At 39.1% G+C, this 15,523-nt stretch overlaps 1 protein-coding gene across 2 annotated transcripts in view; it reads right to left on the reverse strand.

Moving 5' to 3' along the window:
* Nucleotides 1-15,523, reverse strand: part of PTPN14 (protein tyrosine phosphatase non-receptor type 14) — a 108,793-nt gene that overhangs the window by 27,095 nt on the left and 66,175 nt on the right. For both annotated transcript variants that reach the window (XM_035320160.1, XM_035320162.1), the window contains exons 4-7: nucleotides 8,513-8,610; nucleotides 5,933-6,000; nucleotides 2,961-3,031; nucleotides 1,160-1,247 (exon numbers count right to left, since the gene is read on the reverse strand). In XM_035320160.1, the coding sequence (XP_035176051.1) occupies nucleotides 1,160-1,247; nucleotides 2,961-3,031; nucleotides 5,933-6,000; nucleotides 8,513-8,610 (325 nt within the window). The remainder of the gene's footprint in view (nucleotides 1-1,159; nucleotides 1,248-2,960; nucleotides 3,032-5,932; nucleotides 6,001-8,512; nucleotides 8,611-15,523) is intronic.

Consider the following 15,523-nt stretch of genomic DNA (forward strand, 5'->3'; position numbering starts at 1 on the left):
CTGCTTGCATCATGTACCATCCACTGTTCTTGCACTGCTTTTCAGAAATTTTATTGTGTCTAGCCACGTCTCCTGCATGTCCCCTTTTGAAAAGCATGTGTTCCTGCTCCCTTTTGCAAACTTATTTTTCTTAAAAAACGCCTTTTATTTTTGCCAGAAAAGTTTAATGCTGTTGACAAAGAGGTTTCTGAACATTATCAACAAGAACAACTCCTCACAGCTTCATATATAGCAATGGATTCAAACTTCAAAGTGGTAACGCAAATAGCATGGTTAAAAAGAACTGCTAAAAGAAAGGTATAAAGAGAAGTTCATGCACTGCACACACCTAAGTTCTAGAAACCATGAGGTGCCCCTGCGTTTTAAAAGATCTGATTAGAGCTGTTTTCCTGGCCTTCTTGTACTTTATCCCTGCAAGGCAGCAATGGACTATATCTGCATCTGTTTCCAACTATTAAACATTTGACCTTCAGTAAACAACGACGGACACCAGTTTTCAAGCCCCAGTCTATGCACTGCTTTTCGGTGCTGCTTTCGTCAGGATACTTCCACCTGCACTGCAAGGCAGAAGAGGTCCTAACAGCTGACAGTTTTTAGTTTACGCTATTCAGAGAACTTACAGAGATCTCCTTGTCCTGGACACGGGGGAAAAATCTGTGTGTTTTTGTCTATATAAATATACATATGCATACATATAAATATTCTTTTGCATACATATAAATATATCTAAAGAGAAAAAATGCTATTAGAAATATGTATAACAGGAACAACAACAACAGCATCTTTCAGCTGTATATTCAAATGCAGTTCTATTTGTCTACGATACCAGCCTGCTACTCCTTCATACAAAGCTAACATATTTCTGCATTTTTGTAGAGCACCCAGTCCACCACTCATACTTACCTAACATGCAGTATCATCTGCAGGAAGGCCCTTGAATGTAGCAAGCAACATATTTTGTCAAAAGGATTTTGGTGGAAGGAAAGTAACAGCAGAGGCCTAAGATACCCTCATGCTGCAGTCTACATTCAAACTACCAGAAATCATTTCATCTTCTGGAACAGTGAAACAACTCCTGCCTCTTTTGGACGAACAAACGTTGCCACAGACTCCTACATCATTTCACTTAGAGGTTTCTTTATAATATATGCTGACATACCTTCACAGGGAAAGTTTCCTGTCCAAATCCGTCAAGGCGTTCCACTTCATTGATGTACATTAGCTCAGCCTCTGCCGCTGTAATGCCGCTGCAATTGGAATAACAGAAGGCAGCAGACGTTTCAATATTACATGCACACAAAAAATACTAGTGAAAAAATGGGAGATTCACAAACCACTTCACAAGATGCTTTGGATATGCAGCCTAGAAATGTACAACAGAACTTTCAATGCTAGGATCATAATCTGGAAGGGGAAGAATTTTACTGTATGCTGCTAAGGTAAGGTACAAAGCATTAGTTCAAATTACAGCAGGAACAAACTGAACCAATCCCTTTACTCAGTTTCTTCTGCATGCAAATGTTTTCCAAGCTTTATTAAAACATCAGGCCATTGCAACAGGTTGTGCCCAGCCTTGGATAGCCACTTTGAGCCACAAGGGTCCTAATTTGCATAACTAGCTTAAGAATTCACTAAAGGTGCTTAAAATGGCCTAAAAGTGAAGACCTACATATTCAAATATGCTGTTCAAAAACACAGGCACTGAATCCAAATTTTGAGCAGGTTCTCTTTCGTAACAGAGAACAAACTATCTGAAAAAAACTTCTACACACGTGTCCACACATGCTCCTGTCACAGCTCAGGAATTCAGACAGATTTCAGTTCTCAAAAGCAGGTCAGAATAGATTGCAGGTTGTTCCAAAAGAAGGTCACTCTTAATGTTTCTCCTCTTTGCTCTTCCTTACCACAGCATATAAACAGAAATATAGGAAACCAACAAATACCTACGAGAAACACAGAAGGAAAGAAACTGGAATTTGATCTACCTACTGAAATGAGCCTAAGTATTTGTTCTTTGTGTTGTTGAAATGGCACTAAAGAGCACAACGGGGGATGGAAATCTTCCCTTTCAAGTCTGGGAGTTAACCAAGATCACACAAGGAGCCCGTGGCAGAGAGACTGAAGAACAGAACCAGGCGTATGTATGGACAGCTCAGAAACTGGCCGTTCGGCTGCAAAGGCCCAAGCTTGCATTAAACCTCACAGTGAAAATGGCCTTCAACTCACACATTTGTGTTTGCCCCTTTAGGATCATTTTCTGGCATACAATGGAAAATGCTGCACCTTTCACATACTATTCCTATAGCGTTTCGTATAGTCAAGTTTCAAATGCAGATTCATAGCACTATAAGAAAGACAATTTCCAATGCCACATAGGCACTGCCGTTTTTCTAAAAACCAAACTCGAGAACTTTGAATTCCTTTACCACCAGGACACCTAGATGACACAAAAGAAGCCTAGCTACAAAAAAGATATTTGTTCTGGAGCACTAATGCACAGGTCATTAATTAGTGACAACGTATTTTTACCTTTTCCACAACTAGACTTAAAACCCAACAAGAAAGGGATTCCACCTCCTGTTATTTTCAGTTGTGTTACACTGGGAGTGTGTATAACCTTCTCTCTCTTGAATGGGAGAAAACCCTTGAACAGACACTTGGACAACCCTTGATCAAGTCATGAGGTCTTTCACCATCAGGATTTAAATGAAGACAAAAAGAGAAAGAAGTCTACTCTGTAGCACCACTAGTTTTACACATACTCATTAAACCTCGTGGTGGAAATCCTCATTTATTTGGGATTAAGTTCCTTGGCCATTTTGTGTGGACAAGAGGCAGATAACCTTTTGTAACAGACTATAAATCCATCTAGATGTAGCATAATAGTAACATGGAGATAGGCTGGTATACTGCTGCAAGGTACCACTGAAAAAAAAAGGATCTTCACATGTCAAGCTCACCTGTGAGTTCGGTGTTCCTGCGCAACCTTTTGTGTCAACTCTTCCAGGACAGCTTCATCTTGGGTCCAGTCCTGTAAGAATATGAGGTAGTCATCCAGTGAGAGAGAGAATAAAATACAAGACAGGAATTATGATGGCATACATTTCAGGGCTGTTTCTCGTTCATGTTCTTGCACGTAGTTACACAGAGAGAACCTAGCACCAAATGTATTGAAAATTCAGGGCACATATCCAAGCACAGGGTGTTGAAAACATGCAAGAAAAACACAAGTGTGACTTATTTTATTATTTATTTTTTTCTAAAAAGATACTATTAAAACAGGGTTTAGGTGGCTTTTATTCTATAATATGAAACAGAGTACAGAGCATGGATAAGGGATCTTTTCTTGAATAAGGACCAAACAAGCCTTTAAAAGCACTTGGAAGTCTACAAATAATTGTAGACCTTTTTAAGCAGACCAATATATTCCGTGGACCATGTAAATTTAAGTCCTGGGTATTTTCTGTCCTACAGCCTGCTGGTACTGCCTTCTCCACGTTAATAGGAATCAAAAACTTTGCTCTCTCTCCAAACATGTAATGAAATTCACCTTACACTTGCAACACATTTCTGAGTGGAATATATCCTCCATAAATATAATCATGTGTGGTAGAAACAAGTCTGAAATAATTGGGAGCAAGTTAATAAATGAAGTCTGCTCATGAATTCAAGGCAACAAAAAGGAAGCTGAAAAATTTTCTTGCAAAACCTCAAAGCTCTTATTTTTATTTTAAAAAGCCTTAAGGCTGCATGTAACGTACTTAAATTCACTGCCTGTTTCTTGCTCAATGCGGCCCTCCCTCTGATATTTGCTTCTGCCACAAAAAAATGTGAAAGTGGTAGTGTGCTAATGAAAAATGGCATGGTACATGCCTATGCACAGCTACACACCTGTGGGGTGTACTGTGTACATAACTTTGTTCTTTTTGCTGCTGAAGAAATGCCATTTGACACACATTGTAGCCTCACAAGATCAAACAGTACAAATGTAGCTGCCCCTCCCTCATTCACCAGCTCCCTTCGCTAATGAATTTATGGCAACGTTCTCGTTGGAGGCTCCTTCTATGCCTGAGATCTGCTCGCATACTCCCACTTGCTTCAGGCCTAGTTCATATCTGCAGCACTTCACAACTGTCACTGAAGTTGCAGTGAAATATTTACTGTTACGTTATCCGCTCCTCCCCAGAAGGGCAGAGACAAGAAGTTAAATAAAGGGAAAGAGATGCCTAGAAAAAAAGCTGATTTAAGAGTAGGCTCCCAAAGACTGTAGGAAGCTGACACTTTGCTGATCTTGTCAAACTTAGTGGTAGCAGCATGGATGAACAGCTAGATACCACAAAGTGAGCACATCCAAAACGGAAGGGAGCCAACCACAACACAACAAAGGCAGCTGACTCAGAAAAGGAGGTCCTAGGAGGTTGGCCTGAAAAGTAAACTGCTGAGCTATATTGAAATGCGGCTTGAAATCTCATCTGGATGCCTAAACTCTCACCCCCTCCTTTTTTTTTTTTTTTTTTTTTGGTGAAAAGAAAAATACCATCAGCACATTGAAAGAACTTTGCAGGAGTAATTTACAAAGTGACAACTTGGCTACACCTTCCTGTCTATATTTTCACCCATCACCTTTCCCACATACACTACCATATGACTTCATAAGCCATCAACCATACACAGGATCAACAATTACCTATTATTAACAAGAAATCCTTGTTGCAACAAGAATAGATGAATTAACAGCTGCTCTGCTAGTCGGGCTAACAGAAGTTCCTTAGTGAAAGGTCAATACTGAAGCCATGTTCTAGGTATCAAAAGTATATTCAGATCTCTGCATATTCGTTATTTTATCCTCTTTCTGCTGAATTTCTATATTCAACCGTCTGCTAGCTTGAAATTGCACTTTCACTTGAAGACACTGTGTAAATGTTACCTTTTTGAACTTGAGAATTGATTACCAACTTAGAGAAGGGCTGCAGCTTCTATACTGTCAAAAAGTGAAGGTAAATGGGATGAAATGCTTCTGGAAGTATATTTCTCATGCCTTCATATAGTGAGCTTAATCACTCTCCTTCTACCTCGCCACTAATTGCAGAAGGAAACCATATGCCTAACTTTTAGACAGTGACATTCAGGGCATGGGAACCCCAACCCACTTCCAATTTTTATTTATATTCTGAAAGAATTCCAAGCTCTTTTTCTTTTATGAAGCTTAGACTCACTTCCTGTGCTGATGGAGCTGGTGGTCAAAGATAAAGCCAGCCTCTATCTGAGCAGGTTGTGGTGTCATGTCTTGCCCGCCCCCCCCAATCCATCCTCCCAGATGGAAATGGGCTCAGTATCATGGGTTGCAAGTGCTTGGCATTTATCACCAGTTTCTAATGTCATCAGTGTCCTAAAACAATTCCCCCAGCATTCAAATGATTTGCTAGTTCCAATTCAAATTTAAAACAAATTTACAGCACAGTCCCTGGAGGATATTTTGAGAACTGATTCATGCTTCTCTTCATTCTAGTAGTCAGTTGATGTAAATTCGCATTCTCTTGAGCAAAGACTGCATGATTTATCCTGTGACACAACATTTATTACATCAGCAGCTTTCATATCCCTTTATAACATGCCATGTTACTAATACTGCAGTATGACTAATATACACCTTTCTAAATAGCTGCAAATGCTTTTTTGATTCAAATAAGTACACTTATTTTGTTGACAGCTATTCCCAGAGGAGGCTTAACAGCAACTGAAAAAGGGCTACATTTCCATAGCATATATTCATTCAGCTACAACCAAGTATATTGCAGGATTTGGGGAGCAAAGTTTACATCCGCTGTTAATAATTTAGCACTGGTGCTTTTATTGTTATCAACGAAGCCATCTCTGAGGCATGGAGAAATTATTCAGAAAAGACCACAAGAGAAGAGGGTAAGGAACTCACCATAGGAAACAAGACATATTCTCGGAGGAAGTCATGAGATTCAAACTGATTATAGTCTCCAAAATCCGCTGGAAAAAACAACACAGTTACTCATTTTAGCACTTTCCACACATGCTAAGACCACACTCAGTCTTTGCACAGATGCTTAACTTCAAGTGGGCGAGTTCTCTCTGAAGCCACAACCCAGCACAAAGATTTCTGTTTGTACTTTAGCTTTTAACACAGTGGTCTGAAAATAAAAGTGTTATTACCAGAGATCAAATAACAGCCAACAAGTAATTTCTCTTTTTTTTTTCCTTTATATTATAGCTATTTGCAATGATTTACTATCAGACATGCAAGAGACTGGGATATTCCAGTTTCTTTAAAATGGCACGTACTTTTACTTCTCCAAAATCCCCAAACCTGACCCTGACCAGGCAAAAAAAATTAACCTAACTCTGCTACAATTCTACATAATTGCAAGAAAGATGCTTACCTTAATAGCCTAGAAGGTTAAGATCAACTAGCCAATTATACTAAAAATTGCTGATAACCACCATGACTGGGGGAGGGAGTGTGGGGTAAGTCTTATCCTTCTGCAGCCAATATAACAGTCCAGGCAAGTGTTAGTTTAATTGACTGGCCCTTCTGACTTCTCTACATTTTCTGCCTCTTAGAGACGTTCTCATCTGCATGATCACTTTCACTTCTAAGTCAGGCTGAGGATTCTTGTCTAAATGTCCTTGAAACTGTAGCATTTTGAAAATGCTTCCTAAAGGCTAAGCTACTTTAAACAAAAAGAAGTGTATATATATCTGTTAAATACACAACAACTTATATCAAAAGAGTATCTTGCCGGGAGGTTTCTGTTTTATATTAATTGAACTGGATCAAACGCCATCTACAAGATTCTCATATTATAGAAGCTGGAAATCCCCACCATAAATCATATTAGCTAAACATTCTTTCAAAGCTTCTAGACAACTTTACGTATTGCAGGATGCCAAAAATGCAGTTTCATTTTGTTTTCACCTCAGAGTTATGTTTTAACATAAACATAAAGAAATCAAAATGGACATGAAACAGACTCTGTAAGCTTAAATCTAAGTATTTCAAATATCTTTGTTTGCCTCACATGAAAAGGACAAAGGGAGTAACACAAGGTCATGAATAAAGCAAACAAGATTAGATGCAGGATCCTGATGCAATGGTCTTTGAAATATATTACATAGAAAATTCAGAATAATACTGACTATTGCAAAATGTTATAAAGAATGACTAGCTCCCAAAGTCAGCAACAAGCTCCAAGAAACACAGGACAGTGAAAAATATCCAGTGTCTATTTATCATTAACTTAAATGCTAGAAAAACTTAATTTACTCAGAGTGAAAGGTTTAGTATGGAATTTTGCATACATCATCTCCATTACTCATAAAAATATTTCAATATTTAACGGAAAACATTTTTCCTTCAATTTTTAACCAAGCAAGCTGGTGCAGACAGTGCCCAGTGCCTTGGTTTTCATCTGTACCTACAATGTTCCCCTCAATGTCAGAGAAGAGCATGAGGATTAAAATCTTTGAAAGCTCATTCTCCAAGGCAGTTGCAAAGCATCCTGCATACTACCACTGGCAGTCAGAAATAGAACTCAGTCCCTATAAACTCTATATGTCCCTCCTGCAACTATTAGACTTACGCAAAATGGAAAATGAAGATTCAGAAAGGCCTAAATGAAAAATAAGTAAGTCTTGTATTTACAACAAAACAGAAAAACAGCTTTCAGTCACTGAATTTTAAGAGTCAAATTCTCAAATCTAGCAATATTACTGGGCATTTTATATCATAGAACCTGTAATTTTCAAGAATCCGATCTTCATGTTTGTTATTATATGTACATACTTGTCCTCCCTGTCCCACCCGTAACCAAAGAAAAGTGCCCAGTGCATGATTGTTAGAATTCTACTTTGAGCTCTCATAGTCATGAATAGATGAAATATATTTTCTTCAAACACAGGACTTCCTCCTTTACCCACATACATTACATGATCACACTTTTATTGATGTCATTAGGAGGCTCAGAATAAAAATCATATTGTAAGAGGTAGTTTATTATTAATTTATAACTCACGTAACAATTATGGTCATGTGTTCTTTCATACTACAGATAGCACTACACAGCAAAATGAGTTTTTAATTAAAGGCAAAATTAAAGCTGCTGCTATATTCTTTGATGTAACTCCATTTCAAACCAGAGAATGTAAAGTAAATTCATTACTGCAAAGTACTCTGTGGCTGGGGCTAGAACTGGAATTTTATTTGAATTCTCTAGCATGGCTTTAAGAAAAGGGAAGTTGAACATTGTGATGCAGTCCATCATTCCCTCCCTAATGGTGTGAGTTTCACCAACAGCAGTCCACCTAAGCACTTTGTAAAAAAAAAAAAAAAAAAAAAAAAAAAAAAAAAAAAGCTGTTGTGAACAGGAGTCATTCATGGCCTTAGTTAACACCCTGTCAACATCCAGAACAATTCCCCTACCCCCCCACCCCCCAAAAAAACAGCCCATGTTTGAAAATAGCTAGGCAGGTCATATCATCTTACCTTGCACTGCTAAACCAGCTAGTCGAATTCCCTGCTCCAATGAAGAACGCAATCGGCCATCAAGAATATCCTTTTTCACTTGTAGGTAATATTGGTATCTACAAGCGAGAAGAGAGAACATCAGAAAGGCAATATGCATATATGTTTACAACTGAACAAGAGACTGCTGAAAGCAAGAAAAACTCACAACAAACATGTCAGGCAGTTTAACAGCAGTCTGCGCCTGGCTTCAGAAGTTCCACATCATCTACCAGGTATATGCGTGTTAGCAAAATAAATCAAAACGGTCCCAGTGTTGGCAACATTTTCAGGTATGAAAAGGAAAATAAAGTGTTCTAGTTTATATTCCCTAGACCACACAGAAGAGGGACATCTGCTGGGACTACCTATACCCTCCATAAATTCTGTAGAGATTATAGAAGACCACGTGTTCATCAATACAGAAAGAGGGTGCTCCGTATCTTTTTTTTTTTTTCTCCAGTGCCACCATTTGGATAGGAGTAATAGAATTTTAGTAATATACTCTTGCTGCCTGGCATACCTTTATAGCCCACATAGAAGTTTAATTGGCATCCCTCATCTATAAGGTTGACTTAGACACAAATAAAGCAAAACCAACCTCTAATGACACACTTGCTGATCCACAACTAATCACAAAGTAAACTATGCGAGTTTTAACCACAATGACAGAACTCACACATTTCAGCTTACATTTGGCCAGACAGTAGGTGAGGACAAACAAGAAGCTTTCCACAAAAGCTTAACAAGTTACTGTCCCCATCTGTGCATCCCTCCCATCCACTGAACTGTATCAGACTCACAGCAGAACTAACCAAAGCAGAAGGGATGGGTACCAGTCCCTCTGGCATATCAGGTGAAAGTCCAGTGGAGACAGCTTTGTTAACAGGCCACAACATTTTATTCTGCAGGCACTCACACGTTTCATCATACTACCTGTGTTGGATGGACAGTAACACTAGCAAGGGGCGAGAGAGGCAGCTGAAAAAATTACAGCCACAACTGCAAGGACACCGCATCAGCCACCACCACGACAATAATTAGAATTGTGCTACAGTGATATAAAAATCCAGTGTTCATCAGCTTTAAATTCTGGTGCCGGCATGCGTAACCCATCCTAGCTGAGATGAAACATTTCCTCCTCAGCCAACGAGCAACAACAGCTCATCAAGCTGGAGCCCAAAGGCAGAAGTACTGCACCAGTGTAGCCAGTCTGTGTGCTCAGCCTCACGCACCCAAGCCTGACTTCCTGATAGTAAATGGTGTGCCTGGGACACCCATGTTCAGAAATCCCCAAATCCATCAAAGGGGTTTCTCAGGCTGTGACCAGACATGTCAGTCTGGTGCAGCTGAACCAAGTTACAGGGCTACAGCTTCCCAACAGTCTGCCGCTCTCACTGGGAGCATGCCTGCTCACCCTCCCTAACCACAGGGTATCCTGAGTTGGAAGGGACTCACAAGGATCACTGAGACCAACTCCTGGCTCCACACAGGACTGCCCAAAAATCAGACCACACGTCTGAGAGCCTTGTGCAAATGCTTCCTGAGCTCCAGCAGGCTTGGGGCTGTGACCACTGCCCTGGGGAGCCTGTCCCAGTGCCCGACCACCCTCTGGGTGCAGAACCTTTCCCTAACCCCCAGCCTGACCCTCCCCTGTCCCAGCTCCATGCCGTTCCCTCGGGTCCTGTCGCTGTCCCCAGAGAGCAGAGCTCAGCGCCTGCCCCTCCGCTCCCCTCGTGAGGGAGCTGCAGGCCGCCATGAGGCCTCCCCTTGGCCTGCTCTGCTCTGGGCTGAACAAGGGATCTCAGCCACTCCCCATGTCTTTCCTTCCAGATTCTTCACCATTTTCATAGCTGTCCTTTGAATGCTAATAGTCTTATGTCCTTCTTATATTGGGGCACCCAAAACTACACACTGCACTTGAGGTGAGGCCACACCACTGCAGAGTAAAGTGGGAGGGCACCCCCCAAAACAGCATGGATGTTTAACTATCTACTTGAGCTAAAACAGATCACTCTGCGAGGACTGGGTTAAGAAAGAAGTTGTACACAAGCATGCCTGCCAACCTCCGCAAAGGCGGACCAGTCAAACAGACTGGGGGCAGTAAGTGCCTAACCAGACTCAGCTGCAACCAGCTCACCATCTGATCTTAACCTTGAGCCTTTGGGAATAGCATATAAACAGTTCTTGTCATAATGATTTAATGTGTGTAAGTCACATTCCCAGAACCAAGGCAATTAACTTTTCCTTCCTGGAAGGGAGAACCACTATAACATCACCTGTGTTATGTGGATTGCGCTGCATTAATAATACCCCCAAACATTACCATTTAATGGCATGGAGGCACTAGAAAACACCTACATGCTTCAAAAACAGCATAACCCAAATCATTCTTTGAGGGGTATTAATCTTATACAGCATTTTTCATTTTTCCTCAGTTAACTCTTCTGTCAGCGATGAGATGCAGTAACTTGCCACTAGACAGCACCACCGCTCTGACCAGACCTGTCTTCTCAAGGTAGCAGCGCTGTACTGGCTGCAAGCATTGCAGTGCAGAGGAATCCTCTCGATGAAAGGACTGTGGCTGTATCTTTAATATCTGAGAAATTCCCCTTGGAGTTCACATTTCTTATGTGTACTTAAAGAGGTAATTGTTGGGTTACTCATTTTTAGGTTTCCTCTTCCGCTCTCCTCACCTCCCCCAGAAAGGGGGAAGAATATTTTCAAAGAACAAAAAATTAATTTTATTTAAAATACTTAGATTTGGCTTTCGCACAGACTAATGAAGGTTAAAACTTCAGTCGATTTTGAAATTTGATGGCGAAAGGCAATGCAAAAAACATATTGCTTCTCTGATCCCTGTGTTACAGCCCCAGGCATCACACTTGCTTGGTCCTGGAGAGAAGTCAGCTTATTTGCAGTTCTTTGCAATGACTAAATCCCAGTTCTGAAAATACGCTTTCACGCGAGCTTAACGTAAATTGCTTTGTCAAGTATGCAGGTGAGTAAGTGTTTGCTGAATCTGGTCTTACAGACCTGTAATCTGAAAGCATGCTATTTATGGCAGTGGTACATACATATGCATGAGTTGTACATTCTAGTTGGGCAGAACAAAAGTAAAACCTCCATCTGCCTTAAAGCTCTATATAGGTAGAACTATTGCTAAAACAAACACAAGAGACTACATGAAATCCAAAATAATGTAAAATCTTATCATGACACCCTAGCTCTATAGAAATCAATAATCTTACCAGCTTTAGTGAAGCCATGATTTCAACTGCAGTGCCCACAAAAACGTAGATAAACCATGGTAAGGGTTATCTAAGTAACCATCATCAAAAACAGGACATTAATGCAGTTACTGTAGTACCAACTACTATGACAAAGACTTTCAAAAGGAACAGTGATGTGCTGTACCTGCAATCGTAGGCTGCCAATGTTGTTTAAAGAAATTGTTTTAAGAGAGCATGTAGCATCCACTTCATGAGAAAGATGCCATTTAAAGGTGTTCAACCCTGTGCTGGGAATGGGTCATGCTTAAAAATCTTAACAGTGCTATTCTGTAATACTACAGTGCAATACTACATTTACTAACATTGCAGAAGAATACAAGTTTAGGATTTGTTATTACAGATTGTGGCTGCTTAAGACATGAACTGGAGTCACTAATTCCACTGTCAAGGAAGAGGAGGAGCTGGGCTGTCACTGAATACCCTGGAGGAAGCTCTGCTTGAAGGCCACAATAGCTCTAAGAGCCACTGATTCATGGCTCAGTTGTGCTTCAAAACTGTGGTCAGGCTCTCTGCCCAGTCAACAGAGAGCAGAAATTGGCCCATATTCTATCAAGGATTTGATGCTCCTCCATCTAAAATTATGTTAAACATTATTATTATGTCACTATGCTAGCTGAGACTGCTCTTTGTTTGGATTGTAAAAGTATATCTGTAATTTGAAGGAAATCAAACGTTTTAAAAATGATTTGGCTATAGATTCACTGAGGAAAGCTGTTCAAGAACAGCATATAAAAACATGCATTTCATAAGCCTCCTATTAGGTGGTTTAGATGGGAAAGCATATGGAAACTGAACAAAAGAGAAGTTTGCAAACTGCACCCCCAATAAAAGACAAGAAATTCAAACTTAAGACTTACAAGGTTTTAATCACAGAGCCTGTCTGGCATACGAGAAGAACACAAGACAGAAGAGAGACTGCTATAGCCAAGTGGGTGGACAGCTGAAGTCTCTCACCTTCATTGCTCATTTCGGGTTAAAATTTTTTAGCAGAGCCTTTGTGTATTCAATATAATAAAGGCTACTACAGTTTGCCAGCTTGAAGTTAATTCCAAGGGGAATGGGAGTGGACAACAAGTCTGAACAAAGCCATAATTGTAAGGATATCATTTCCCACAACTCTATTTAGCCAACACAGAAAACATGAAGAGTATATTTGCATCTATTGCATTGAAAAGCACGCTTTTTCTAAAGTAAATAAGCTGCAATTGGACAATTACGAGAAAATATTTGAACTCCAGAAGCAACGACTGCATTTCAGCAATATATACTACATCAGAGGGTAAAAAACCAAATAGTACTAGAAACATGAATAAGGGTACTGGTTTAAAATTTAATTACAAGACCCAGATTCAGACTCAGCTGCAGCTGTGTAAATCTAGAGAAACTCCATTTGCCCATGCAATTCTGCATAGACCTCCCAAGACCAGATTCATGTTTGTTCTGCTGTGACTTCAAAAAAAAAAAAGTGGGCTTTTGTATAGAGTTGCTGAATTCACTGTACCCTTCAATCACCACTGATTATCCGATGTATAACCTCTGCTGCTCTTCTAAATAAGCAGAAAATAACTGAGTTCATTCTCCTGATTACATTCTCTTCCACAATGAATGCTTCAAACACTGAAAACCATGCAGAACCTGGCCCAATCAATATTGAAAATGAGATCCACATGGAGATATTAAAGGCTAGCCTACAACAGCAAGAGTAAGGGTTAGTTTTTGCAGAGTAACTGTATTGGTACACTGCATCTTCACAGCTTTTCTGTTCTGAACTTCCACAAAGAACCACAGTATAAATACTTCATCAATAATTACTCAATTTTATCAGAACGGTTGCCTTAATAATCAAGCAGTATCCAACTCGGCTAGGAAACATACAAAAAAAAAAAAGATGAAAAATGTCTATTGACCGAGGGATTTATAATCCATCTATTTCATACACACACACATATATACATTTATATAAAAGATGACAGACTAGAAATAATAAGGATTAATGATGTACTGATCAGTCTGGATTTTTGATATTTTTCCCTGATTTTAGTTTCATTCTCTGTATCACAAGGACAGGAAGGGTTTGGAAAATACACATCTCTAGAGCAGCAGCTAACACTTTTAAAAAAGTTTTTAATTGGTCAGTGTGTTCTGCTAGAAACCTCAAGCTAGTATGAATAAATTCATTACAATTTCAGTGTCAATAAACTATTTACCTTGAGTATACCTGAAAATGCACACAAGCAATAGAAAACATTTATTAGTTACCCATGAGGTACAATTCCTTTAAAATTGTTTCTAATGATGCAATTACTGGCTTGACTAACTTTTTTTTTTTTTAAATAACTCATTAGGTGCCATTTTGGCATCAAGCCTATCTGTTGGATAACTGCATAGCTATGTAGTTTAACTTCTTTTCTAGATGAAGAGAGAACTTCTTTACTGTTTCATATGTCCAAAATAAGAACTCTTTAAGACTCAAAGGAAAGACAGATTTTCCCGTATGTGGTTTAGCTCAAGTCCTTCAGCTCTTTCTCAACTTAAAAAAAAAAAAAAAAAAAAAGCAATTACAGTACAATATGATCTTTTAAAGTTAGGAACACAATAAAAGTCTCATTGAATCACAACAACGGCCCAACTCAGCTCATTTGGGTTCATCTCAGAATGGTACTATACTTCTGAACAGAGACTCTGCAATGTACAGTTATGCAATAATCTGCCCACAGGGGAAGCAATTTCTCCTGAACAGAGGACTTTTATCATGTACTAAAGTTATTTTAAGCATTAGCTTTGAGATATTGATGTGTCTCTTGTTCGTCTTATACCTTAAAATCTTGCAAAATGTTGGCTTCAATACAATTTACCAACAGGATTCCACAGATACTTATATGCTACATTTTAAAGAGAAATATTTTTAATTTAAACATGGGGTCTTTCAAATTTTAGATATGCCACATGACAGCTATTCACTGAGCAAAGAATGGAACTAATTGATAAAAAATATTTTTTTATTTATTACATACATGAGTAATATTTTAACTCTTACTGGTTGCTTTTCTGAGAAAAACATGCTTTAAATAGTATTAATGATTATTAGCCTTATTTTATAAACAGAAAGTAAGCCACATAGCTGGTGAAGTAACTCATCTAAACTCAAGCAGGAAACTAAGGCAGATTTTGTAGAGTTGGACTTTGTTCCCAAGTCTCAGTCAAGAGCACGGTTTACTGGATATTGCTTATTTCATGCAAATCACTCAAAACACTGCAAAAAAAAATTGACCACAAAATTGGACTGCATTCTATAGGCCAAGAAAGAAAGAAAGACAGGCAGACAAGACCAGTCTTTTCAGATAAAACGTTCAGTATATTGGCAAAGCTGGTGTTTTTATTTCTGGGTCTGAGCATGCTGAAACACATTTAGATGCAAGGATTCAATCAGCACATCTTAATCTAAAGGCATTTAAAAAAAGATGTACATACATTGATGATGTCATTGACAGTGCTAGAGTCTAGTCTTTGCCTTTCTAAAAAACTTAAGATGGTGTTGATAAACAGCTCGCTCCTCTGGAATTTCATCAACTTATCTCCCAGTGAAAGTCTGATGTTTCACAGTACTAGACAATAGCCATTCATTTGGGATTTGTGATAGAATATAAAAAGCTATGGCTGTGCTTCACTACTGAAGAATAATATTTTTGGAAGAACATTA

Source organism: Oxyura jamaicensis, chromosome 3 (assembly GCF_011077185.1).
Source record: "Oxyura jamaicensis isolate SHBP4307 breed ruddy duck chromosome 3, BPBGC_Ojam_1.0, whole genome shotgun sequence".
In the NCBI taxonomy this organism is placed as follows: Eukaryota; Metazoa; Chordata; class Aves; order Anseriformes; family Anatidae; genus Oxyura; species Oxyura jamaicensis.